This window comes from Phaenicophaeus curvirostris, chromosome Z, assembly GCF_032191515.1.
Source record: "Phaenicophaeus curvirostris isolate KB17595 chromosome Z, BPBGC_Pcur_1.0, whole genome shotgun sequence".
Classification (NCBI taxonomy): domain Eukaryota; kingdom Metazoa; phylum Chordata; class Aves; order Cuculiformes; family Cuculidae; genus Phaenicophaeus; species Phaenicophaeus curvirostris.
This window is the reverse complement of record NC_091431.1, coordinates 66,899,548-66,926,044: the sequence shown is the minus strand read 5'-3', so window position 1 is coordinate 66,926,044 and position 26,497 is coordinate 66,899,548. Positions and strand designations below refer to the sequence as shown.

Below are 26,497 nucleotides of genomic sequence, written 5' to 3'. Positions count from 1 at the left end.
CAAAATGTTAGGAAAGGTAGGAAGCACTTTTAAAAGAAGATGACTGTTCTGGGAATAGGACATGTAATGGGTACTTGAAACAGAAAGCAGTCAATTTATTTCCCATATACTGTGTGCTCAATGGCATTTGACAGTAAGAAAAAGTGCTTGGAGAGATGGCTAGGATACTGCCACAGAAAATATTGTTTCCATAGATTAGGAAAGCTCCTTCTTTGTTTCTGGAGAGTTTAATCTACATCAACAGTTTTTCTTCCTCTTTAAAAGAATCTGGAAATTGTTTTTCAGAGGAGTAAAAAAACTGAGAATTGCATACAGTCAGGACTTGATTAAAAAAAAAAAAAACACAGGAAAGATGATCCTACTGAGAACGGGGCAAGCTAATTTCAGGCAGTGCAAATGAAAGGTGAGAAGGTGAGAGTAAATAGAAAGAAAAAAAAAGGAAAGTCTTGCAGAAAGAAAAAAAGCTTCTGTGTCACGCAAGGAGGATATGTTGGACATAAGCAGAAAATAAAACTGTGGTGGCTTGTGCATTGTACAGTTTTGTGTAATGGTAGAGGATATGATGCTTTACAGATAATTCAATTAAATGCTTTTCTTTGGAGAAGCAGTGAAGGCTTTAATATCAAATATTGCCAATACAGAAATTGACATGTCTCTATCTTTGTTTCAGCCTGCATGTCTGCAATGTTTGTGAAATCCTAGCCCAAAGAAAGAAGTGTCCATAAGAATTTTTTTTTTTCCTCTGCACGTTTCCTCCAGGGCTTCTCAAGTCTCTCCTAGAAAAAAAAATTCAATACATTAGGTTTTATGCATAAGCACATTGTCTCCATGTCCTGGGGATGACTTATCGATGGAGGAAAGGGTGTTCAGATGTAGGCATGCCAACATGACCGATTGGTCCTCTGACTGATGTCCTTGCTACATGACTTCACATTCAGGTTGGTTTTAGGCATAAGAAACTGATTTAACAGCAAAGCTTCTCCTTGTTTAGATGACTTCATGAAGCAGGGCCAGGGCATGCTCCTGCTCTACAGCCTGAAGAACCCCTGCTTCCCAGAGTATGTCTTCAGCAGTGAGAGTGGCATCATGTGCCTGGACTTCCATAATGACTACCCCTACCTCATGGCAGTGGGCTTCTATGATGGCAGTGTGGCCATATACAACCTAAAGAAGGCAACCTCCCAGCCTACCTACAATAGTAGTACTAGCTCAGGAAAGCACATGGAGCCAGTGTGGCAGGTAAGGATGCTTTTCCTTTCCTCTAACTGGGCTTTTGTTTGGGCTGAGTTTGGGCACGGCAGGATAAGTGCTGTATGGGGAAAGATGTTGGTTTAATACATGCATTAGTGATTTATTATGAAGTAGTATTTCAAGCTAATTTTGAAATATGCAGAAAGGCAAAGCAGTTACATGAAACCTTGGTCCTCAGTAGAAACTAAATATCTTAGCAAAAGTCTGCTATAAATAATTATTTCTCCTTAGATTTTATTATTATAAATTACTTCCGTTTGGAGAGGACCTGATTTCTGTGTGCAGCCAATGTGCAATGCTATTTATGTTCCAAATACAAAATCATAGGTTAGCAAGTGATAAGCAGTGTGTAAGATGTATATATCAGCCCTAAAAGAGACCTCTGTTTGGCACAGTAAGCCCAGGGCCAGTGGGACTGGATGCTGCTGGGATTTAAGGCATGCTACCTTGTAGTTGACCTTGAAGTATTCTAGTGAATGAAACATGGTGATGTGTCGGTAATGCTTTTAAAATAATGCCACTCTGGCATCTGTCACAAGGAGTCGCAAGATGGATGATAGCGTGAAGGAATTGGGTGAAGAGGTTGCTACATCCAGCTATCTTTATAGTTATATCTACAGCATAATCTGATTTAAGATTGGAGCACTGGAAGGTATATGCACTTCTGATCTTGTTTATAGCAGTGAAAGTGTGGCAGCACATATTTCAGCATGGCCCATATAAGCCTGCTGAAGTGCAGGGACGTGTGTTTGGTTTCCTAACGTGGGCTACAGGTGTTGCTGCTGTTAACTGTTGCTGTCACCTGATTTAGGCTGTCTAATGCAGTCACACCACTAGGCACACCTCCAATATTCCTTGTTCATTGGCACATGCTGTGCCTGGATTATCCCCCACCCATGACTCCTCCGTTCCAGTAAAGTCCAAGAAATCAAGGGCTCCTGATGGGACTGCAGATGAGTGTGGAATACGCCAAGAGCAAGACGACCGCTTGCTATAAACAGAGAGGTTATGCAAATGTAACATTTCAGAGACAACAGGAATTTTATACTTGCTGCTTATCTGTCCAAAGCTTTTCCTCTAGTAGACATTTTCAGTTGTTCTTACAGGTTAACAGGTGCCCTAGCCATGGGTTGTTATCATAAAACAAGGCATCAGGCACACACACAGACACAGAGCCAGAGAACTCTGAGATTCTCCTGTTGCTTTTAAGGCTTCCAGTAAAAAAATACTGACAAAACAGTAACTCCTATGAGCAGCTTTTCATGGCCTCACTGTGGCAGGTACAGGAAGTCAATAATTGTTACTGCCCACCATAGGCACCAGAATTCCAGACCATCTGAGCCCCAGGTGATACTGGGAAGGACACAGTGGGCTTAAGGGGTCTTACTAGTGGCCCCCTCCCTACAGACCAGAAGCAGGTACATTCAGCAGTAGAAGCAGCCTGTATGAGGGTTTTAGAAGTAGGTTTATGTGTGTCACTTGACAGCACCATGGCTCAGAGGTGAAAAAAGTCATTAGGCACTCTAGGGATGTAGCTCTAGGGATACTGATAGGTGTAGGCATGAGTAGCCTCTAGCTTCTGATTGTTTTATTTCCAAGCATTGAGCACTGAGAATCATTATTCTTAGTTTTGTTTTGCAATGAAGTACTGATACTTTTAAGTAATCTGCACAGTGTTTGACTTGCTATTAAACTAGTGAGGAAGGGTAGTAATAAGGTGATTGCACAGTAATCAGGAGATCTGATCTGTGGGCATTTGTCAAAATCAGCCAGAAAGTTTAGATAAGGTTTTCTCCCCATTTGATGAGAGGAAAAGGGACATGAACCTGCTAGGTTGAGACACTGGGTTGTTATTTTTCATTCAGCATTAAATTGTTATAGAAAATGATGGCTTGTTTCTTAAACTTAGTTGAAGGATGCTCTGTTCCCCCACCAATACCCCAAATAGCCTGAAGCCTGGTTTTTGTATCGACCACCCTGAGCACTCCTCTCTTTTGTAGAGATTGCAAGCCACTTACTTTGAAGACCAATTAGAAAAGTAATAACATTCTCCTGAACAATTAGGAGCCTTTGTTCCCTGGGCTGCCTGGCTCCTTCCTTTTGAAACAATACAGTCCTTTCACAATGGAAGAAAAATGGGAAATGAGTAAAGCAGGCTGACAGCTCTTTTTTTGTGCCATTTCATCTTCAGTGACTTAGTAATATCTCAGTAAGTTTGCGTAAAACAAAGCTGATGTAACATAGCCCATTATTAAATGCAAAATAGAATAATATAAATTTTCTAGTTCTATTACCCAAGAATGAGTTTGTCTGCCTGATGCCACCCCCATATTTTTAAAGAGCAGGCGTATGGCTTCTTACAGATGTGGCAATTGTCTTCCATGTATTAAGTGCTACTGCATTGTAAATAATGGAAAATTCTGGTTTGTTTTAAATTACTCTCTTCTGACTGCTTACTACCAATTGATTAAGATTCAGAGCCAGAAAGAAAGAAACACATAGACATGTGAATGTATATGCATGCGGTGCAACATGGTTGATGATACACCCACAAAACCTTAGGTCTTACAGGTACTTATAACTAGAAATGGTCTTCCAGGTCAGTGAATTCAAGCCTCTGCTTTGGCTGTGAACACCAGCTTAAAAGGAGTCACCTCGTGGGAAAAAGTGTCAAACCTGTCATGTTCTGCTAGGCAAAAGCCTGTGTGGAATTAAGCTAGACCCCACTTTAATCGAGATAATACTCAAAAGAGTCAGCAAAGTCCTCATACTCCTGTTATCTCCAGCACCAAGTACTGCTAGAAATGACCCTGGACAGGGTATTTGTTTGAGCCAGTGGCTCAGTCCCAGGTCTTGGCTCTGAACGTTAATAAGTAGGACAATTTGACTAGACTTTGGCACCCAGATCTCATGGAAGCAGTCTCCTCTATGGAGATGTGGTACCCCGCTGGGAAGGGGCTCTCTACATGGAGCCTCTCTTTGCCAGCCTCTGAGCTTCATTCTTACTTTCTCCCTTCTTTCTAAAAAAATGATGATTAGGGTTTATTTGCATCTGAGAAGAGTTTTTTTTTTCTTACCTTTCATCACTGGGATGTACTAAATATTTTAGTTTTGAAGTGTTTGAAAGCTGAAACACTTCAGGAATGGGGGTTGAGAACAGAAACTATCTACTGCGTCAACATTTATTTCTGCTGTTCAGTCTTCCTCCTAAAACACAACGTATTCAACAGAATTGTTTCTACTCTGTGGTTCTTGTTCACTTTCGTAGCAAACCAAAAGGACATTATTTCTACTTGCTGCTGGGACTAATACTGAGCCAATTCTGCTGCAGAGAGTTGGAAATGTTTTTATTTTTACTTGCTCACCATCAGAATTGCTGACTGAATTCCCTGCAGCATGTTGACCCTAAGATCTGCAGAGGGAGCATTTCTTTTGACTGTGCTTAGAGCAAATCTCTACTGTGGCAGGCTTGCCCATGCGCACAGCATGGTTTGGGATTGGTATTGAGAGACCACTGGTTAGAAAAGCAACTTTTTTCATCATTAATTTACTGAAGATGATGTGGTCTCCCTGGGGAGATGATACATGGAGCTTCAGATGGCATCCTGAAAGAATTATTTTCTGCCTTGTGTTCATACATGGGAAGAGAAAGGTCTGGGCGCTACTTGCTGATTCTTCACCAATTTAGGTTAAATGTCATGCTCATGGTTAGGACAACAAGGACAAGGCTGGACAGTAATCTGCAAACTGCCAAACAGCTTGCAGAATAGTTTTCCAGAAGAACTTGTGGAAGTCCCATCTCAAATATAAACCAGATAAAACGCACTTGAGACTTGCTCACTAGATTTTGCCCTGTAGTTGCACAATCCCTTCTCCATCTCCACTTTCTGTGTTCTAATCTAAGCCCTTAAATAACTCTCCACTGAATCTTAGCAGTTCATGAAGCCACCCTAGGCTCACTGAGGTTTTTGCTGATGGAAGTAAATGAGTTCAGTTACAGAATCCTTTTAAAGTCAGCATGACCTGCTCTTCTCCACCTTGTTCCATGCTGCTGGGCACAGCTCCACAAAAAAAAGACTTTCCAGGAAGCCAATTGTATTAGCTGCACATAGAAGAAGAAAAAGCATTTTGTTCATAATCCACTGTCACACCAGCACATTGTTTCATTTCTGATGATGGTAGTCTCCTAAATCTGTCATCTGCAGTCCGACGAACAGATTTTGCAGCTTTCATTGCCTCTGAGATGTTACTGCTTCACATAATATTTTGTTCCACTGGCTTCAGGCAAACAAAGAGTTTGATGCAAAGGAAATAAAAGAAAAAGAAAAGACAGAAGGTTGCTATCAAGGTCAGAATGACGATCAGCTGTCTCATAACAGGCTCAACACCCTTCCTGTTGCCGTCACTGCTAAGTAGCACAAAATAGTTGTTTGCTGGGGGTAGTTCAGTGAAAAAAACCTCATTCAACTCTGTAAGGGTACTGGTAGGGGACATCTCTAGAGGAGGAACAAAAATCTGGAGAACAAAAGAGATCAACAGAGACCTAAAACCGAGGAGACTGGATCTGAGATAGGAATAAGGAGCATCAGAATGCAAGATGACAAGAGAGGAGAATGTAGCCTGAAGGAATAATAGAGCAGAAACCCCGATGGTGAGGATCGTTTAGCACAAAAGCTCTATGTAATGCAAGCAAATTGCATGTCTCACACCAGGTCAGTGCAGTGCCTGCAGAGAGGGCCTCCCTCTCCAGCCCCAGCTTTCTTCTACTTTATTCAGCCCTGCCTTTCATACCTGGCCCTGTGCAAACAGGACAAAAAATCTAATTAACCTCTGGTATCCCAGGAGGCCACTGTATCCTAAATGGAGAGGTCACTTCAGGCACTCAGTGAATGCACAGAAGTACAGAGGAGTGGGAAGAGGATCCATGAACCAGCCAGTGTGCAGTTAGGGTCCACAGACCTCAATCTGTCAGAGGCTTCCTTGATGGAGCAGTCCTTATGTGCAGTCCTGCTGCTTAGACTGAACTCTTCATACAGTTCTGCTGGTCTATCAGAGACCTAACACTGCATTCTTTGCTGCAGCACCATGAGGCATTTAGTGGCCAACAAATATCTGTCATGTGTTTGCTCCCTTGTCTTCTCCTGAACGGAAGCACAGGCAGAAAGGGCTGTGCTTGGGAAGGGCTGCGCTATGCTTGCTGTACAATACAGGGTCAATATCAGTGGCTTTACGGTTGTCCTTAGTCGCTGGGAGAACTCGTTGCAGAGTCACAGCTCTGCTGGTGGAGGTTCTGTCTCCCACAAAGTCAAGTTTCACCGTATTTTGGAAAAGCTCTTCTGAGCCACAGAAATTCATATGAAAGCTTTGGGCTCATTTAGGCATGGTGGAGGTGGCAGAAAGTGCAAAATACTGCTATGGATGCAATGCTGGATAAAATCTTTCACAGCGTATTTGTGACTTGTTCAAAACCTTTTAGACACTTTTTGAGCCACTTTAAGATTGGGCAAGGTAAGCGTCCAAATGCTTCTTCCTAATTATCTCTGACATTAATAAAGAAAATCCCTCATCTTTTAACTTCGATGCTGTATTTTTTGAGATAGTATCAGACTGTACCTTCTGGAGATTAAATTTTTGTAGCTGGCTATTTTTAAATTGTGCCTTGGGTGTGGATTCTTGTGGGTTAGAAATTCTCTTGCAAAGCATCCCTTGCAGATCATGTAACATTTGTTTGAAAAGGAGCTGCTTCTGCTTTGATGCTGCTTTTCTCTCTGTACTTCATACAGATGCTGGATTTACTTTCTGCCTCTCTGTTCTGACTGCTGCTTGCTAAATAGATTCTCCTCTAGTGCTGTATTGTTATTCTCCCTCCTCCTTCTTTTACTTAAGATCTAAATAATCTTATTTGGTTTTTCAGGTTGTTTACTTCTTTTCTGCTGTCTGCAAGCAGGGTATAAGTGATTTTCTTTGCCATTGAGTTGTACTGGTGCTAAACTTTACTAATAAAAGTTGAGAGTCTCTGAAGGCTTTGGGTTTTTGGAAAATCTTAGCCTGAGGTTTAAAAGGGCAGAGAAATTGTAATGGATTTGTTTGGTTGCTTGGGTCTTTGAATCCTGTTGTGCTGCATTAATAGCAGTCACAAAAATTAGCTGAATATTTAATAAGAATCAGGAAACTATGTTAATCTTAATGGAAAAAATGTATTTCTTTACCGGCCTGTGAAATGTGAATGCTGGTTGCTGGGTTTTTGAAACAGGTGTAGAAACTCTATGGACTAGATAGATTTTACTGGCACTGATTCAGCCTTGTGAAACAACAGAGTGCAACTCTGAATATGATGAAACAAAGATAAGAGAATGGCGAGGGCAGAACTAGAGGCAAGCTGGGCAGTGACGGTGCAGGCAAGGTCACGTGGATATATAGCGAGATGTGGGGAGCTGGGGCTGGTCACAGCTCCCACCCTTCTCTTACTCTTGGTGCTGTGTGAACTGCCACAGCTTTATGTGGGATCTGGGACCCTGAACACCTGACAGGTCCCAGTGCTGTCTCTTCCAGACCCTGTTGCAAGGCTGTTTGATCCTTTGATGATGAGAACCTACTGTTGGGCACATTACAGATGCTATCTCTGATTTAGCAGCATCAGACAGCTTGGGGACTTGGATGTGAGCCTGCCTGTCGTGTGCATCTGCTTTCCCTGCACATGGAGCAAGAAACTTTGTATTTTGTCTGTAAATTGGAAATCTTGCTCAATGGGCACAGTCAGAATTGAAACCAAGAGCTGTGAATTGCTGTTGGTTAAACACCCCTGAGCTTTGCGAGCCTCTGGCATCCATTGCTCAGCTGCGTGCTGTGTCTGACATGGGAACACAGCTGCTGCTGGAGCAAACAGGTGAGAGTCTAATGTCCAGTTCCTCAGTCCTTGGATGTTAACATACCAGCCTAATAAATACAGTGGGAAGTGCTGTGAGGGGAATAAGCAAGCAGATTCCTGGTGAAATGCTGTACAAAGCAGAGCATTCAGATCCCAGCAGGAAGAAAACAAACTGAAAGTAAGACCAGCCTTATCCAGTGCTATTTATAACCAAGCTCCGCTTCCTCCAGATAAATCGGAGTCTCTGAAGCATGACTGATGCACAAGCCCCAGGCTGGGCCTTTGCCCTGCATCAGTGGTGCTCCCGTGGCCATGCTGTCTGCTCAGCTTGTTGCTGAGTCCCACTCAGCATCACCAAGTGTGCTCCGTGGTAGGAGAAGTTTTGCTACCCTTTTCCTGCACCCCAAATCTGTGGATGATGTGTGAACACGCTAATGCGGTGGGCCTGATTCTTTGCCCCATCTGCTGATCTTGCGCCTTTGAGTTCATTGGTGCTCAGGCGATGATGCCTGAGGCTGAGTCCCAGGAAGATGCCCAGGTTGAGGGCATTTAATCTAGCTATGGGAGAGAAGTGATTTTCAACGAGGAGTGTTTATGGGGCTAAATATGATGTGGGAATCAATTTTACAGTATGTTCTCATTGCTGGTGAACATCTAACTCTTTTCCTTGCGCTGTCAGGAAGCTTTCAAGAACTTTGGAGGAGAAAACCCCAGCAAGGCTTGTAGTAAAGCTTGCAAGTAGCCATATGATGCTAGAATGAGATAGACTACTATTACCTGTAGCAGGAGCAACTGCCTTCCACTGGATAAGCCAGCCTCATGTCCATGACACAGCTGACTGACAGCCTGTGGTTGAGGGCTGATCCAGGAGTACCCGGGTATTGCTGTGCTGTGTCTTCTGTCCCAGGGTGATTTGAGATGGTTTTGGTTATTGTGGCAGTAGGCTGAAGGGTTGTTCATCCTGCATCCTTGCTTGGTGAGATAAAGTCGTGCCAAGCTGGCTGCCTTGGATGCTGCCCAACTTTGTAATGAAGCAAGCGCCTCCATTTCAGTACCTGTCTCCTGTTACCAAGACTGTTGGCCACTGTGGCCCTTCTAACTAGCGTGTTTATTATGAGGAGAGCCGTGTTACACAAAAAGACAGTAGGTAAAGTCAGGAGATGTCTGAGTAAATCCCTACTTCTGCTTCAGACAGGATGTCAGGGAGTAGCATAGGTCAGGATTGCTCATTAAAGATCTAAGAAAGACGGAGGAAGCCCAGACTGACTGGAAAGCATTGGGCTCTTTGAATATCAATTTTGACATTCATCAACTATCTAAACTATTTCCTCTCTAAGGCAAATAGTACAGCCAAGTATTTAAATATTACTGGCTCACCTGTAGGAAGTGTTAGTCCTTGCAGACCTTATTTCTTTAATGTTTTTGTCATGGGGGCAAGTTTACTTCCTATGCACATTGAGCTGATCTGTTCTGTCTTGCTGCATGATTTTACAGTGAAACATCATCAAATTTTTTGTAAAGGAGAGAACAGCACTGAGAACCCGCCTTCACTTAGCAGCTCCCTTATCTGCAGATTACTGGCATAGCTGAAACATTTGCATTTAAAAGAAAACCCAGATTTTAAGATAGGAGCATTTTCCAATGAATTTATTTTTAAGTTTATATATATATGTAAATCAAAGTAATTTTTGTTTGTATCTCTCCATCAGCTTTTACTCACACTCAAAGACTCATCTGCTATACAAAGCAATCTCATCTATTGCAGTGAATGAAGCTGTCATAGTGTTGTTCAGCATGACATGCAGAAAACATGTGAGAGGTGAGGCTGAATTTAAACTCAGATAGAGCCTTCCTTTCTGGAAATGAGGAACTGTTTGTGAATCACAGAAATGAGAAGCAGCAGAGGAGTTGAGAGTGTACTCTTCTTCCTATTATGCCATCACAGGTGTTGTGTTTTCCTCAAAATGAGATTGAGCAGTCTAGCTCTCTTCACCAGCACTGACAGGTGGGAGTTGTTACTGACTTTTTTACATGGTACATACCTCTTAATGCATGTGAAAAGGATGTCTGTAATTCCTCCACCACCCCAGGAATATCACTGTGCCGATTTCTGCACCAGCCTCTGAGCCTTTTCTGCACTGCTGCCAGTTTGCAAGAAACTCCCCAATTTCTACTTGTTTATATGGTTTTCTTTTCCTGTCTATGTCCCTCTGCACTTGTCTTTATCACATTTCTCCTTATTGCTCTCAGACTGTCTCTCCCATTTATAACAATAATGTTGAATCCTGATCCTAACAGAATTCTGTGTCTCTAAATTGTGTCATCTGCAAATATTCTGTGTATTTTGCAATCCACTATGCAATTTACTAATGAAAATATTGAATAAAACTGGACCCATGACAGTCTGTTGTGGGAACCATCTAGAAATGTTCTCCTGAGTACTCAGGAAATCTCTGATTATAACTCCGGAAAATTCATTTTTCAATCATTCATACAGTTCATAGTAACTCCATCTTGACCTTATTTTCTTAGCTTGCTTCTGAAAACATCACAGGGACCACGCCAAAAGCCTTACAAAATTAGAGGTAAATCACATCTACTCCTTCCCTCTAATCCTTTAGATCCATTACCCTGCCAAAGAAGGAAATAAATTTTGTTTGACAATATCTTTCCTTGACCAGCTCATATTCACTGTTCATTATCTATCATAATATTCATTCCTATCCTCATGACTTACGGATGACTTAATATTTTGTTCCAGCTTTCAAAGTTCAGCATTAGACTGACCCTTCCACAGTCCTTTAACCTATCCTTCAAGAGAGGTTTTGTTTACAGATTCTTAGGAGTGTTTTTGACCTGCTCCTATCCTCTAGGACCTCTCCTGTTTTCTAGTTTTCATTGATAATTGCTAATGATTCAGAGATTGCTTCAAGTGCTCCCTTAGTCATCCTAGGCTGAATTTCATCAGACCTTCCAGAGCTGGATATATTTACCTTATACCAGCATTCTGGCCTGTGCTTCCTAAAGTTAATTTTGTTAACTGTGTACTTACATTTTACCTTCTAATATGGCACTGAAAGCAGGAAAGCCTCAATACTTCTGCCTTACCTATGGTTTGTCTTTGGACCTGCCTTCCTCTTCGTAAACACTAAGTGGGGTCTAAGAGGCAGAACCTTTCTAGCATAGCTGATTTTGGCTCCACACAGGCACTGGCCTCCAGTCTCAAAAAGTCACTTTCTCCTCAAAAGAGAGTCTCCAAATTCTTGCCCATGCAGTTGTCTCAGGCAGTGGCAGAAAGGTGTTAGTGCCCCTCCCCCAGCTCTTGCTTTTCTCTGTGAAGTTTCTTGATGTGCAAAGACTCTTGAGGCTGACAGTGGCATCCCAGCTCTCCCCACGTACAGGCAGGCCCAATTCTTCCTCTCCAGGGTGGCTACTCCTCTTTAGTTGTGGCTGGATTCATCATTCCTTCTGCTGTGCTTTTACCAGCACTGTTTCTAGAGCTCAGGGATGTGAACGGGGACAGGGACTAGGCTTTCACAGCAGGGCTCCTGAGAACAAAATCAAGGACTAATCTCTTCTATGAAAATGTTGACCAAAACTCTTATTTTGTGGAGATCTTTCTTTCTTGCTAGATGTTCCACAGCAGAAATGCTGCCTGTGTAATACACAGGAATGGTAAAAAGTCCTGACGTGAACCAGCAATTTCTTTAGCTGAGCATGCAGCACAGGACAGAAGCCCTTTATGCTGTACCCTGCAATCCTGGCTCCAATATGGGCATGCTGGTCACCCCATGATTCTGGTCCCTCTCATTGAGGGGCCGACTGGGACTTACCACAACTCATCCCTGCCTACCTGCCTGGGTTTATCTTTGTGAGGAAGCCCAGACCCATATGCAGCCAAGGCACAGCTAAATCTACACCTGCCACACTGGTATCATATGGCCACAGTGCAATCAGGACCCAGGAGCTCCTCCTCCCCCAAGTACAGACTTAGCCAAAGAGGCTGACTGGACTACTTTGACCTAAATCTTGGAGTAAGCAGCCTGCGCTCAGTTATCACAGCTCTTTAAAATCTTCATTATTGCTTTGAGTCAAAGTGAGTCATCTGTATTTAGCTCACTCTTTGCCTTTATCCCTACTAACTATGATGAGGAGGGAAGCTTTCTGTCTTCCTTCTTTCCACCTCCAGAAAAGACAACTTGTACTGCTGCCCAAGTTAGCAGTGGAGACTCCAAACACTGCCTGGCTCCTCAAACTTGCTCTGTCTGTCTCTTGCTGCATAAAGACTGATGCTGGAATTACTTTGCAGGTGAGTGAAGTAGTCTGTGTGATTGAGTGGGTAATTTTTTGAGATCTCTTGTGACTGTTGGCAGGACAGCAGCCTTCCTTTTTGCAGGTACTCTTCCAGGTGCCTGGCTTCACTCCTGGTAGCTGGCTGAGGATCCTCAGCGAGATGACAAGGCCCACATATGATGCCAGCCTGGGGTGCATGATAAGCAGCAGAAGAATAGCTCCCAGTGTCCTTGATGGATGGCATTTGGGGGCTTTGTTGTAGAAGCACCACTTTGTCTCAGCAGCAAGGAAGGATGAACTATTTGCTCCAGCAAAACAGAAGATCAGTGGGCTCAGGATCAGCTATCTGTCTTAGATGACTGTCACTGCAGCAGATCCCTTGGGCAACAGCAGAGCCAAATGACACAGAGAGGGGGAAAAACCAAAAAAATGGCAATTTGTCATTGGCAGGAGGAGAATATGAAAGATTTCTTCTCTGCTGATAATAGCTTGATGTTTCTGGATACCATTCTGCTGAAAGTTGCTAGTGGGAACCAACAAGAAAAACATTTGGAGGTGACAGAGGGAAGAAACGAGAAGTGCTTCTTAGCTCAGATCGGAGACTGCTATAGGAAGTCTAAGAGAATATTTGCACCAGAGCACAGGAGAGATCAGGCTGAGTCCAGAAGATGTGACCTATGAAGCAATTTATCATAGATAAGCACTTCAGCCTGAGCTCTCAATGTGATGCTGAAGCAGACCAAAAACCAGGATAACAGTGAAATGGAAAAAGTATTCTCTACACAGCCCAAAGGTGCCTGCAGTGGACTAGCATGTTCAGATGGATACTCCTGGTTGGAGTTCGGTCTGTCTGCCTCTGCAAGCATCCAGACTGTATTCATCTGCCAGCTGGTGATGTAGTCCATTGTGTGATGGATGCAGCCAAATTACATCTATTAAGCTTATGCCTTTGCTAAATCGCAGCACATGTTCAGCTTTTTTACCTCGAGAAAGCCCCAGAACTCTGCCGGTGCTTTGCTTTGGCTCAAGCTTCTGCATAAAGACACTGGTGATACACAGTTTTGACAGAGGGTTTATGCCTGCGCTTTGCTGCCAGGGCAGGCACAGCTAGAGCAAGCTGAGAGCTGATTCCCTCACTGTGTTTGCATGCTTGATCAAGAAGCAGGATGTTTGCCAGTGGGAAGCCTCAAATAAAAGTCTTCAGCCAGAGTGAGTGTAAGGAAGAGTGTCCAAATCTGCTTCTTAGCCCTGTATGTCCAAGTTATGGGGAAAACATGGTGCCTGGGAGAGCCTGGAGGGGCTGGGAAGCACTTGTTCTCCTGTGATGCACGGCTGGGCTCATGCAAAAGAGACTGTGCTCCATTCAGCTGTAGAGCCAGATAGGTGAACTCCCGGGACAGAATGACACGCGCTCTGAGAGTGGCCCAAATGGCTGCTTCAGAGCTCAACAGTGTATTATAAACAAACTTTTGAGGCACAGAAACAAGGACATGTGTGTAAAGCTGAGTATTAGAGAAAAGCAGCAAGGCCAATTAATACAGTGAAAGTGAAGGTGCAAAATGAGCTGTGATTGTCCTGGGTCGTAAAAGGAAAAGGGAAAATATTTGGGAAGTATATTAGAAGTTAAGTGGATAAAGAATATAGGCTCATTACTAAAGGAATCTTTCATTTAATACTGAGCAGTATGGAGAATGATGAAATATTTGATCCTGTATTGTTTAATCTTACAATAAGTGTCTGAGACTGGCTGCTTAGTATGATTAATGTACAAAGAAGATGAAAGCACAAGTCTGAATAGGGGAAGAGCATATTAAAAGAGTATTTAGATGAGACAGGTTCTTTCTCATCAGCAAGATCAGCTTAAACATACTCAGGAGTACTTAAAGAACTAACAAAAGCAATTTCAGACTATCATCAAGTATTTTAGGGAGTTTTGGGTCTACATCCTTTCCATATTTTAAGCAGAAGCTGATGTTTGTGTGAAAGCCTATTTAAAGCACTGAGATGACTGAGTAACTTGCCTCAGAAACATGGCTGGGGTGTGCTCGGCGGCATGGATGAAGGGAAGCATCACTCTGCTGCTGCCTATGAACTTCCACACATTTGAGTACCTGTGACATAGGCAAACTGGAGTATGACACATGCTGTCACCAGTCCCAGAACACCTTTTAATGATGCTAGAGACCCAGTATCTGGCAAAAGAAGTTTCTGCCAGTGCTTTCCTCAAAGGGACTGTCCTCACATGCAGGAAGGACAGTGGCATGGACAGGGTACCAGAGGCCAAAAACTAGTGTCTGGACAATTCACCCAGACTAGAGGCATCCTAGGCCAGCCGTGGGAACTTATAAAGTGTGGATGATGATGTGGCAGTGCATCAGGCTGCCCGCTGGCCTTTAGGACAAGCAAGGCCATGAAAAGGAGGAAAGGTCTTGAAGGGCTAGAAGAAGTGAGAAAATATTTGGAAGAAAATGGAACAATTGGACCCAGGGAATTACTGTCCATCCAGACCAATCTTGATGACTGGAAAAACTGAATCAAATGGCAAAACCATTTGTAAATGTCTAGGTAATAGGGTGATTCAGAGAAGCTGACATGGATTTGTCCAGAATAAATTGTCAAGCTAGTATAATTTCTTTTCTTTCCTTTGTTTCAGAGAAATGGGCCTCATGAGGAAGGGGGAGGCAGTCAAGGTTATCACCTCTATCCATCTTGACTTGACTAAAGCTTTTGATACAGATTCACACAGTGACATTCTTATAACCAAAGCAGAAAACATATGAATTAGGTAAAATAACCATAGAGAGACTGCTTGGGTGGCTCAGGCAATGTGCTCAAAGAGCAGTTATACAGTTTGGTGTCAGACTCTGAAGATGCTTCATGTAAGACCCACAAGCTGTCAGTCCTGGTCTACTTTTGAGCAATACTTCCATTAACAACTCCAATTACAGAATAAGGAAGCCCCCTTGGGAGGAGAAGGTACTTTGCAGAACATGATTATGTTCAAAATGATCTTGATAAATTGGAAGAAATGCTCAAAATCAATGTGATGAAATTCAATAAAGACAAGAGCAAATACTGTGTTTAGAAAGGTGATATTAAATGCACAAATATGAAATGGGATGAGTGGTTAGGGAGCAGTGTGCCAGAAGGGAAGAGCACAGCAGATCACTGCCAGTGGTCAACAGTGCAGTTCTCTTGCACAAAGACCTGTCACATTCTGATTTATTACCAGGAATGTAAGATAGAGGAAGTTGTAACTCCTGTCTGCTAGTGCCTGTAGCACATGTCTGCTTCTGCAGGGAAGTGCTGAAGAGCAAGAACAGGAATGGTGAAAGCTTGGAGTTCAAGACCCGGGAGTGACAGTGGAAGCAATTGGTATTGTGCAGTTGGGAAGAAAGAGAAAGCAGCAGGGACACAGCAACTTTTTATTTCCCATTTGAAGGCTGTTATAAAAAAGGAAATAAGCCACTTCTCTCTGTATCCACTAGGAAGGTGGTAAGGAGTAATTGGCTTGACTTATGTAAAGGAAATCTCCTGTGTAGGGGTGATTGGCATATATGCAGAGGGGGATGAGCTGCCTGAAAACAGCCTGTGAGAATTGTCACCAGTGGTAGAAGTGTGTCTGATCCTGCCTCAGAGCAGAATAGGTATCCTTTGTGGGTCCCTCCAAACCCTGCATGGTTTTGCTTAGGACGGTACTGGTTGCTAGGTTGGCACTGGAAGGAATTTGTCCCCAGATCATATTGGCAGGAGTGTTCCTCAGTAGTCCAGGGAGATGTTTGCTTCTTGGGTCATCTGAATTTGGCCAATTTGGCCAATTCATGTAAGGGTGAATAGGGGATGTGATAATGCCTCTCTCTTTCCCCTTCTCTAACTGCGACAGACTTTACTTGGGTTCTTTTTTAGGCAATAAATGACCAAAATGTTTTTACTTCACTTAAAGCAGGTGTCATCAGGGCTGTGGTACACCAATGCTGGCAAAGGGCACCTTGATGGATAATTATTACAAAGGGAAGGAACTGCTCATCAGTCAGTGTGCATGTGTTGCATGTGGCACTTCACAGCTGAGCTTTGGCAAGCTGAGAACCAGCCCGAGGGATTTGTGTTTGTGGTAGCTGGTGTGACCTTACAGAAAATGCAGGCAGATACTGCCTGTGGCTGCCTGCAAAGTGCTAAGGTCAGCCTAATGGCCAGCACGATTTTGACCAGTGTTGTTTTATCAGTGTGAGAGAATAGCAGCCTCCGTGCTATGAGAACTCATCAAACATTATTTCTTCGGTAGAAATGACATCAGAAACATGGGAATTTTCCAGTCAAATTGGATAAATGGTGAAATCTTCTTCTGGACAGGAGCCATTGCCAGCTGCCATAGACCGAGATGATAGTATTCCGTTACTAAGAATGAATGGATTATTGTCCTGCTAACCTGCTGCATGTAGCAGTGAACGTCCAGGTTTTAATCTTTATATTTCTACAGAGAGGGATTTGAATAGTTTCAGCTTCCTTATAAAGAAATAAATAGGTTTTAAGAAATAAAAAAAATGGTAGGCTTTTCTAACAGCAATGAGTTTCGCACACTGATTTGGCACTGCAAAAATAGGCAGGTTAAAGATCGCACTGAAAAAGTAGCTGCAGGTCCTTGATTTTATTACAGGTCTCATCAAGATCAGGCAGAGCAAATGACTTACTGCTCCGTATTTAATTGTCTCCTTCGTGCTGTGTACACACACTTTCTCATCTGGTTCTATAGTCTTACTGTATCATAATTGAACTTTTGCTGTAAATTGTCTCTTGCAGCCAAAATCCTGGGCTGATTATCACGTGCTTTGGGAAAGACCTAGTTTCTTGCCACCATGTGCACAATTGCCCGATTCTCTCGTCAAATGCCCGACCTTGCACAGGACGGATACTGCTAATGTCAGGAGGTTGTGCCACGTTCACAGGCCTCTGGGAGCAGCAAAAAGACCAGTTCTGAGCAGATGCCTGATTTGATTGCAGTATCATGAAGGCTAATTACTCTAATAAGCATTTATGGTATTCAGAGATCAGGAGAGAAAAGATCACAAACACTATTAAAGTGTCAGAGGTGTTGAAGGAAAATTGGAAGCACTAAGTGCCACTTTCTGTTTTCTGAAATTCAAGCTAACGTCATTGAGAGCTGCTGACATTCATCTGAGGGCAGATCCTGATGCCCTTGCGGGACTGTGTTCAATCTGCCTGCAATATGTGCCTAACTCAGCTATTATGAGCTGCTCTGAATGGAGGAACAGGAATACCCCAAGCAAACCAGCCTACTTGCTTTATGGGGCTGATGACCCCACCTGTCTAATGGATGAAGAGAAGTAGTTGTGACCTTTAACTGAGTACCAATAGTAGAAAACTTGGGTAGATCTCCAACAGGGAGAGGGTATTTGGAGTGTAAAAACCTTGGGGAAAAGCTTTTCACTTGGGGAATGGTGAAAGGAATTGTTTTGGGAAAAAAAACTATGAGGTCATGATACCGCTTATGTTGTAGGTCTCTGCCAGGTGAGGTTCCTGCAACACAATGTGTCAGAACAAACCTGAGGACCCAAGAGTTGTGTCTACACTGGGTGATCAGGGTTGACTCCAGCCACTGAGCCTTCATCCATGTATTTTCCACTGGTGTGATGGGCTGTCACTTCACTCTAGCTCATGTGCAAAATGTCACACTGTACTTGGCAGGAGCACCTGCCATTACTCCACTGCACAGCTCAAGCAGAACTCATTTAATGAATGCCTGGATGTATGTTTTGATAGTAGTGAAAAAGCTGGGACTCTCCCTTCAGAGATTATCTGGACCACTTCTGATCCTAGCATGTGCATGCTGTATGCAGCCTAGATGGCTGGACCCATACTGACTGCAGCACAGGTACGTGTCAGCTCCACTTGTCTACCATGTGCTTCTCAGGGCTTTGCTGGGTTCAGGCTGCAGGTTTCAGATACTGGAGAGCCCTGTTTCTTGCAGTCCTATCCTGTCCCAGTAGAGGATATCTGAGCCACTTCTGCTAACTGTTCCCAGGTTCAAATGGCAAAGCCTTTGCACAGTGTTTTTATTGGATTCACTGTCTTGAGTAATAGCTTCCCGCACCTTAAGCGAAGTTTGCCCTCAAGACTGACTGGGAAGTGTGACTGATTTTCCCAAATATTTGGGAAAGTAGACTGAAGAGTTAGATGAGAACTATTGGACACATGAATAAACAAATCTTATTGTCAGGCAATCTTAGAGTGGTATTTTAAAAAGATCTGATTTGAAACATGGTCTTTTTTCTGTGCCCAATATGAGACACATTAGTCATGTGTTTGTAACCAGTTCCCCTGAACTCTGCACTTTTCACTTTGAATTAAAACTCCGCACTACACAAAACCCTTCATCTGACGCAGCTGCTGGTGACCGTCCTTGTCAGCAGTAGTTCATGACCCCAGGGAGATGTTCTTGGAATAGATAGACCCAGCATATTTTATACACCATGGCCAGCCTCGGAAATCACTGTTTTCCATATGTGCCATTGAACCTATATTTTTATCATTAGCCATTTTATTCTGGGACATATCAATTTATGCCATTCCTTGAAAGCCAGGTGATAGAAGTGGTTCCACTTGGAGACCTACAGCTTCTACTGGGCAAGAATGTTCAAAGGTGTAGGCCACTCGAGACTTTTCAGTAGCAACTTATGGACATGAAACTGGCATTTTTATGTATTCTCAGATGGAGTCCTTTTACATTTAATTTTCCTTTCTTGGAATAGTGTGTTCTAGGTAGGAAATCTTTTCACTAGAGGATTAATTACCCTTTGCTGAGTCTCTGGCTAAATTTTCATGCTTCACAGAACTTCACAGTATAAACAAATCTGCAAAACAGAATTAACACTGTTTTTCCCAAGGAAGTATCAGAATACATAATCTGTGTAATTAAAGTATTGAGAATGCTGTTTGTTTTCTGTAATAGGTACCAAATAAATAGCTGGTCATAGAGAATTTGGTAAGCTCTAGGAAAATCATGCCCATTTATCATGTTTATGGAATGATGCTTAAGGAAATGTATCTCCTGCACAGCTTGGACAGGAACAGATATACCTTTGAAAACCTCAGCTGAATCTGCTGAAGTGCTTGTCACCATCCTGAACTGACAGATGTCCACAGGAGTGTGTGCTGACAGGCCCAGTGACAAGTCATCCTTTTCCTTTCAGTCTGATTGAATTCCTAGATCTGAAAATCGAGTGTTCTTAATGCTTTTGGTCTAACTGAAATGTCTCTTTTAAACTGTAAGCCATTTATCTGAATTCTGATCTCTCCTGCTGCGCTATCACAGTCAAAAGGCAGATCTCCTTACCAGGCAGGCAGATGCTCTGAAGGTGTGGGGAGCTTTTCAGTTTTAATGGAGTTGTCTTCATCTCTCTGAATCAGAAGTGCACAAAGGACCCATGTCATATGTTGCCTGCAAGGGCTCATCTGCACACCGCATCGGGACAGAAAGCTAATTTGAGGTTGTCTGGCTGAAGGGTAGCCATATGGCACTGCACCTGGAGTAATTAGCCGAATGGGAAGGAGCTACTTTGTGTGGGGTCAGTAATGTGCTCTGGTGCCTTGGGGGCTTTTCTGTGGCACCGTTGGTGTTTGTTGATCTCTTAGGGGTCTCTGGGGCAGTGTTGTGCCATAGTGCAGAGAGCTGCATAGTTCAGATGCCTCACAAGGCCCATCCTCAATGGCAGTGCTCCTGTCGCAGCTTGCGGAGATGACCACAGGTAGGTGCAGAATCCCCAGGTGTGGGGCTTTGCCTCCTCTCTGGAGCATCCCTGCAGGTAAAGGAGTGGTGGAAGTGCTGGAGGCACTTTGAAACTGCCTGTGGAGGTCAGGGTGTTCATAGATGCTATGCAGCTGCAGGCCTCTGGGGAGGAAGACAGATGCTCTTTAGGAGGGATTTCAGAAGACCCTGCTGAGGGCATGGGACTTTGTCCTGCTAAAACGGAGCGCTCTGTGCTGACTGGTACTGTCTTCTATTTTTAAGGTCAAGTGGCAGAGCAATGACTTGTGCAACAATTTGAACTTCTTCTCTGTCTCCTCGGATGGGCGAATTGTTTCATGGACTTTAATTAAGGTAAACAGTAGGTGTCTATTTCATTTCCTGACCAAATTATAACCAGTTACCTCCAAAGTTCAATGATGCATTATTTTTATTTTTATTTAGCCGTTGAAAAGAAACAGCAGCAGAAGATTGCAGTCACAGTTGGGTCTGGGTCTCCATGTTAAACTCTGAAATGAGCAGAACCAGCCTACTCCTTGCTCAGGACCTAACGTTCATTTCTGCCTGCACCTGTAGCACCCCATGGGCCTGAGTACAAGAGATCATTTTCCTGCTTTGCAGCTGCAGGAATTCAAGACTGATCTGTGCTCTGAAACTTTCCTTGTCCACCCAGAGACAGAGCAGAATAGCCTGCTTTCTTCCCCAGCTCCTAGACTGTGATCCGCCAAATGCTCCCCTACAGATTGCAGTTCAGACTAGGTGAAAGAAGTTGCAAATTTCTCCCCTCCTGGACAAAGGAGTACAGAGTAAGCTCTTACTTGCAATGGGATGGCAACATGCAGTCAGACAGGCAGAGGGTTTCTGCCTGCTGTGACATTGCCAGCCCGCACTCGAAATAACCTCTGTTAACTTTTTCCCATGCATTGCCTTTGATAATTTTTTTTTGGAGTACATAAATCCATAGAAATTTAGCATTAATGTCCCTAAGTGATGTTAGAACATGGCTGTAGAGCCGTGACATTGAATTTATGTCTCTGAATCTCAACATGTGTTTTTTCTGTTGGCTGTTTGCTGTTACATTTTGAAGATTTAAAAATCTTTTACGTAAAAAATAGTTGAATTGCCCTAAATATGAGTTTGAAGTAGCTATCCCATTATTTCCCAGCAAGCAACAAAATTTCTTGACATTCTTGAATGCTCATGTTCTCAGGCTGTTACACCATGCTGTTGAAGGCTTGGCTGTTCTGAAAATTCTGGCCTTGATGCCATAGGCAAGGATTCATCTCTAACATTATATATATATCTTAATCTCATATTCACTTCAGGAGTAGGAGCTTCTTCTAATTAACACAGTTGGCACATGCAGGTGGCATTGATTATTAAGTAAGTTATTTTTTTATAAACTCCCCCAGCTTTAGATACAAAAATCCCTCCTGCAAGTGTGTCCTTAGTCCTTCTCCCAGAGAGCTCAGTGCTTCCTACATAGGGGCAGGCTAATGTCCCAGCAATTAGCTCCTGGTTTATCCCCTGTAGAGAAACGCCGGAAAGATTCATGTTGAAGTGGATAATACACACCTACAGCTAAATGCATCCATTTGAGGTGACTAGGAGGTTACACCTTTCAGCTGAGCCCAAGTAACTGAGTGTGCTCAGCTTGTTCCACTTAGGTGACAAGAAGTACTAGCTTAAGCCTCTTTCTTCATAAATGCCAATGCCACAATTAAGGCAGCCTGTGTCTGAAGATGGACTCTGGTGGCAACTGACCTGGTAGAGGGTCTTTTGCAACATTTTTGTGGTTCAGCTGTGCTTGACTCTGTTCCCACATTGTTAGCTGTACTTTCTTTTCTGTCACTTGAGCTTTGTAGATACATCCTTGGTGTGAACTCTAAGACCCGCATCCACTTAGCACAATTTCATTTCTACTTATTCCTTTCACTTCGGTTATAAACGTGGCCACACCCATGTGAAAAGCACTGTTTTAAGGAGGTTTTCTGAGGTGAAGTTACCTCTGAAATAGCCAGAGCTGGTATGTACTTAGCAGGCAGGGGCGGAAACCAGCTGAATTTTAGGTGCTGTTTTCTTTATTTTTTGTATAGAAACTCAACAGGGAAAGGAAGACAAAGAATGAAAAAGGCGTTTTTTTACAGTCTTTGATTTTGTACCCTGTAGAGAGCCATGGACAATCTGCTCGAATTCCAGCTTTACAGAAGAGCAAATTCTAAATTTATTTAGAATAAAATTGAAGAGACTCCAGAGGTCTTCTATTCTGCAAATCCATAGTGCAAATAGGGAATAAATGAGAGAGAGCTTTGTTAATCTTTTTGACAGGACTATCCAGAAGTAAAGCTTCTTCAAACACTGATAGCTGTTTGACCCTTCCAAAGCTGAGAGCAGAGTGAATAAATTCATTCTTATTTCCAGCTGGATATTTGGCAAGCGACACTCAAAATTTGGATAGAAGAGCTGTCAAATGTTAGCTAGGGACAGTTGATGCACCTTGACCGTAGTGGCTCTCTCTATCAGGAATGGGCACAATCACTTTGGACAAACTTCTTGAAGCCACAGGTGGGCTGTGTGTGCTTTAAGCTATCATTTTGGTTTGGTTTTGGGTCATCATGAAGCTGGAAAATGGCAAGGAATGATGCAGAACTTCTGCAGCTCTATGACTGCTCTCTCACCTTGGGTGCAAGTGTTGCCTGTCAAAAAGTAGAGCTGTCAGAGACGCATCTAGGAATCAGTTGGGATGCAGCCTGGCACTGCTTCTCACGCTGATCCTCAGCAGTCCCAGGTTTGATTAGCAGCCGTAATTCACCCTTCCTACATGACCTAGAGTTCAGTTACAGAACAGCTCTGGGCCTCCTTTTTCACTTGAGGCTAATAACAACTGAAGGGAAACAGGCAGCTGCAAGGCCTGATTCACTAATGCTTACAAACTGCTTTACAATTGTTAGGCAGAAGCAACATGCTATTGTTCAGTATTCCTGGGAGGCCAAACTGTCAACAGCCTGTTTACTTAGAGGAATATGTGAATGGCTTTCTCGACACAGCCCCAGAAACAGGTGCATTTTCCAGACTGCTAAGCTGAGTACAAACTAAAAGCAGCACAAGAGGGAAGTCTGCACAAGTAAGATCCTTTTGAAGGTGAGAAGCTACAGAAGCTGCTCACAAAGACCTTGGCCAGCTGGAAGTGCTGGGAGGCATCTTCAGGGAAAGGCTGCAGAAAGGTGTGTGCTTGCAGTGAAGGTCTCGTGTAGTTTGCCTTTTGTACTAGAAGAGAGAGTGAATGTGCTAGCACACGTCTGGGCCTGCCTAGATCACACAGCTGACCTTGTTAGACACACTGTGTGTAACACCATGATATAAAGCTGCTCTTGAGACCAGACTCGTGTGGCCATCAGACATGGCTGGGACACGGTAGACACCCTCTGGAGAGCAGGCAGACCTGGGAGCCTGATCAAAGGCAAGTGCCTGCTCAGCATGTCCTGACTGCACTCCTAGCAGTTCATCAGCAGTCCTGATGGGAGTGAGTGGCTTGTAGAATATGCTCTGTCCTGGATGCTCTAAACAGTACTCTTTCCAATCGTGTGCATACAGCAGCATATATGGCCTCTTCCCGAGTACCACTCCTGCCTTTGCCCAATGAATTCAACTTGATGTAACCCACGTGCTGCAAGAAGAGTCATTAACAGAAGACGGGACTCTGTAGGCTGCAGGAATCTTTCCTGCTTCATGCTGCTCTCTCGGAGAACTGTTACTGACATCAATAAGTCAGGGCACGTGGGTGTGCAGCAGTGCAAATTGGTGAGAAGGAAGTACATTATTTTATGCAGTAAAAAAACCAAACAAAACCCAAAATATGATAAAACTATTTTGCAGGACACTATCCCCTCTGAGCTGCAGTACTGAACCCAGGCTCACAAGGTCTTCTCTCACCTTCCCTTACATGCAGTTCCCTGGGATTTACTTTGCCAGGCATAATCTTCTTCCACCAGAGTCCTGCTCTGGGCTTAGAGAAGGTCCCACTAAAGCTTGATTCACTGAGATAAGAAGTTATGTTTTGTTCTCACAGCGCTCTAGTGGGAAATCTGCAGATTCATGAAAACATCCAGTCCTCAGCCCACACTGCTCACTAATTTAATCTTTAGTTCTTTGTTCTTTTTATCAGCCCCAGGGTATTCTTACATTCACAACCAACTCCATTCTGAAGTGGTATTTTAATTCCCAATGCTTGTCTAAAAATGGATTTTTGCCCTCTCATACTTTTCTCATATTCACCCACATTGTGTTTATTTTCATCTGTCTTCTGTCTCCCACCTCGACTGTAAACTCTGTGGGACACAGCGCTGTGGTCATACAGCACTTAGCACAGCAGTGTCATGGCCTGCAACAAGACCTCTTTGGAGCTCTGCTAATAACAGCAACATCGGGCACTTTTCCCTAGGAGGAGCTGGTTGCTGGATGTTGTTGTTTATTTGAATCTCAGAGCTCCTAAGGCTGGGAGTAATGGCAACTGAAGCTGCTCTGGCGATAATAGAAAGACGGTAAGAAGCAAAGGCTGCAAGGTGATAGGTTCCTTTCTGTTAGTGTGGTTTCAATTAGTTTCGTAATAATATGCAATACTCAAATGACAGAGGGTGGTTTCACTTAACATTTAAGCTGTCAGAGTCAACCTCCACTCAGAAAACACTGACCCCAAACCCCAAAGCTTTCAGTGTTAGCTGCACGTGCCTGGGTGATGTACCAGTGGCTCTCAGTCCAGCATCAGTTTCCTGGGTGTTTTACGTAAAACAACATGTTAGCAAGTTGCCAACTGTGAGCATGAAATATTAAGCAACTTCTGGACGGCTTTTTAGAATTCCTCCATAAAATTTGCCATTCCAAAGTACTGAATGTCTCTGTATTGCTGTTGTAAAGCCTGTTATTCATGTGGAATCTCCTCTGCCTACAGAATAAGCTGGTTCATACGGATATCATCAAGCTGTCAGTAGAGGGAACAGCGGTGCAGTGGCCAGAGAGGCTGCAGCTGCAAATGTTTGGTAGGAGCCCAAGTCCTTGCCATGCTGATTAATTACTGACATAAAGCCTCTAATCACTCATTCTGTGGAATTAAATTGGGAATGGGGTGTTTAGATGGAAAGGAGCTAAGGAAGGGTTACGCCTCCTTGCTTTTCATCATGTAGTGGGGAAAAGTTTGTGTGGAGCAATGGCCACTAAATGACTCAAGTTTTGCTGGTTACGTCTTGCTTTTACTTGCATAGAAAGATTAACATAAAATCAAAAAAAAAATGTTTTACATGGATATCCCAATGTGAACCAGACATGGACATTACCTGTATTAGTCAAAACTAGGTTGGTTTTGTTCTTCCTAACAGGCATTGATCTAGAGTGGCCAAATAAAGATGAGAAGCAAACTTTGCCTTTTCCTGCATGCACAGCTCACACAGACAGCGGTGGGCTATGCCTCATCAGGATTTGGCTCTCTAAAAGCACAGTGACTATTCTGAGCTGCTATGTTAGGCTCCTTCCATACAAGGTGGAGACAGCAGTCCTTCTAGGCTGAATCCCCTCATGCCGACCATCCTGTGTTTGAGATAGGATGGGATGAGTCAGCTCTGGAGGTCCTGGACTGCACAGGGAGCCCTGAGGAATCCTCTAATCATTCTCCTGCATCTGCTTTTGGTGGTGAAGGTGTGGGCTGGGTTTGAAGAAGGCACTTACATTTAAGGATTGCTGTGTTTCTAGGCTAGTAACTGCTAAACAATTTGTTTGTTGAGAATGATTTCATTGCCACATGTGTTGCAAGAGACCAGCTAAGGCTGTGGAACTCCTGGGGGGGCTTTGGGATTAAGTATTTGTTAGTGTTACTGGGAAATGGATTTTCAAAGACTTGTCTTGAATATTTAACAATCTATTTAAATGTTAAAAATGCAGACAGTTATTACAGGGTCAAAATGACCTTAACAGTTCCTTTGAGGACTATGTTTTAATGTTTGAGACCTACTGTTTAAGACAGCTGCCTTTATAGGAAGTTCTTTGTAACTATGTGCTTCTGAGTATTGTGTGCTTGTTCCTGTTTCTCATCTGATGATCACTGTGGGTGTTCCTGCTGGTCAACAGCCTCAGGTTGCTCTAGCGCTCAGCAGAGACATCTCATCTTCTGCTCAAGGAGCCTGCTGGAATTTTCTTTTACCACTTAGTGAAATACCTTTCTTGGATGATATTGCACCTGTCTCAGGAGCAGAAGCCACAAAATCTCAAGTAGTCACATCCTGTTTTGGTTTACATCTGGTTTAAACACAGTTCACAAAGTTGTTCAATTCAGG

At 43.3% G+C, this 26,497-nt stretch overlaps 1 protein-coding gene across 1 annotated transcript in view; it reads left to right on the top strand.

The window, feature by feature from the left end:
* Positions 1-997: 997 nt before the first annotated feature.
* The window catches only part of LOC138733584 (dynein axonemal intermediate chain 1-like), an 82,483-nt gene continuing 56,983 nt past the window's right edge, over positions 998-26,497 (top strand). Inside the window, exons 1-3 of the mRNA XM_069880947.1 lie at positions 998-1,239; positions 20,439-20,528; positions 25,123-25,210. Coding sequence (XP_069737048.1) covers positions 1,000-1,239; positions 20,439-20,528; positions 25,123-25,210 — 418 coding nt within the window. The 5' untranslated portion in view covers positions 998-999. The remainder of the gene's footprint in view (positions 1,240-20,438; positions 20,529-25,122; positions 25,211-26,497) is intronic.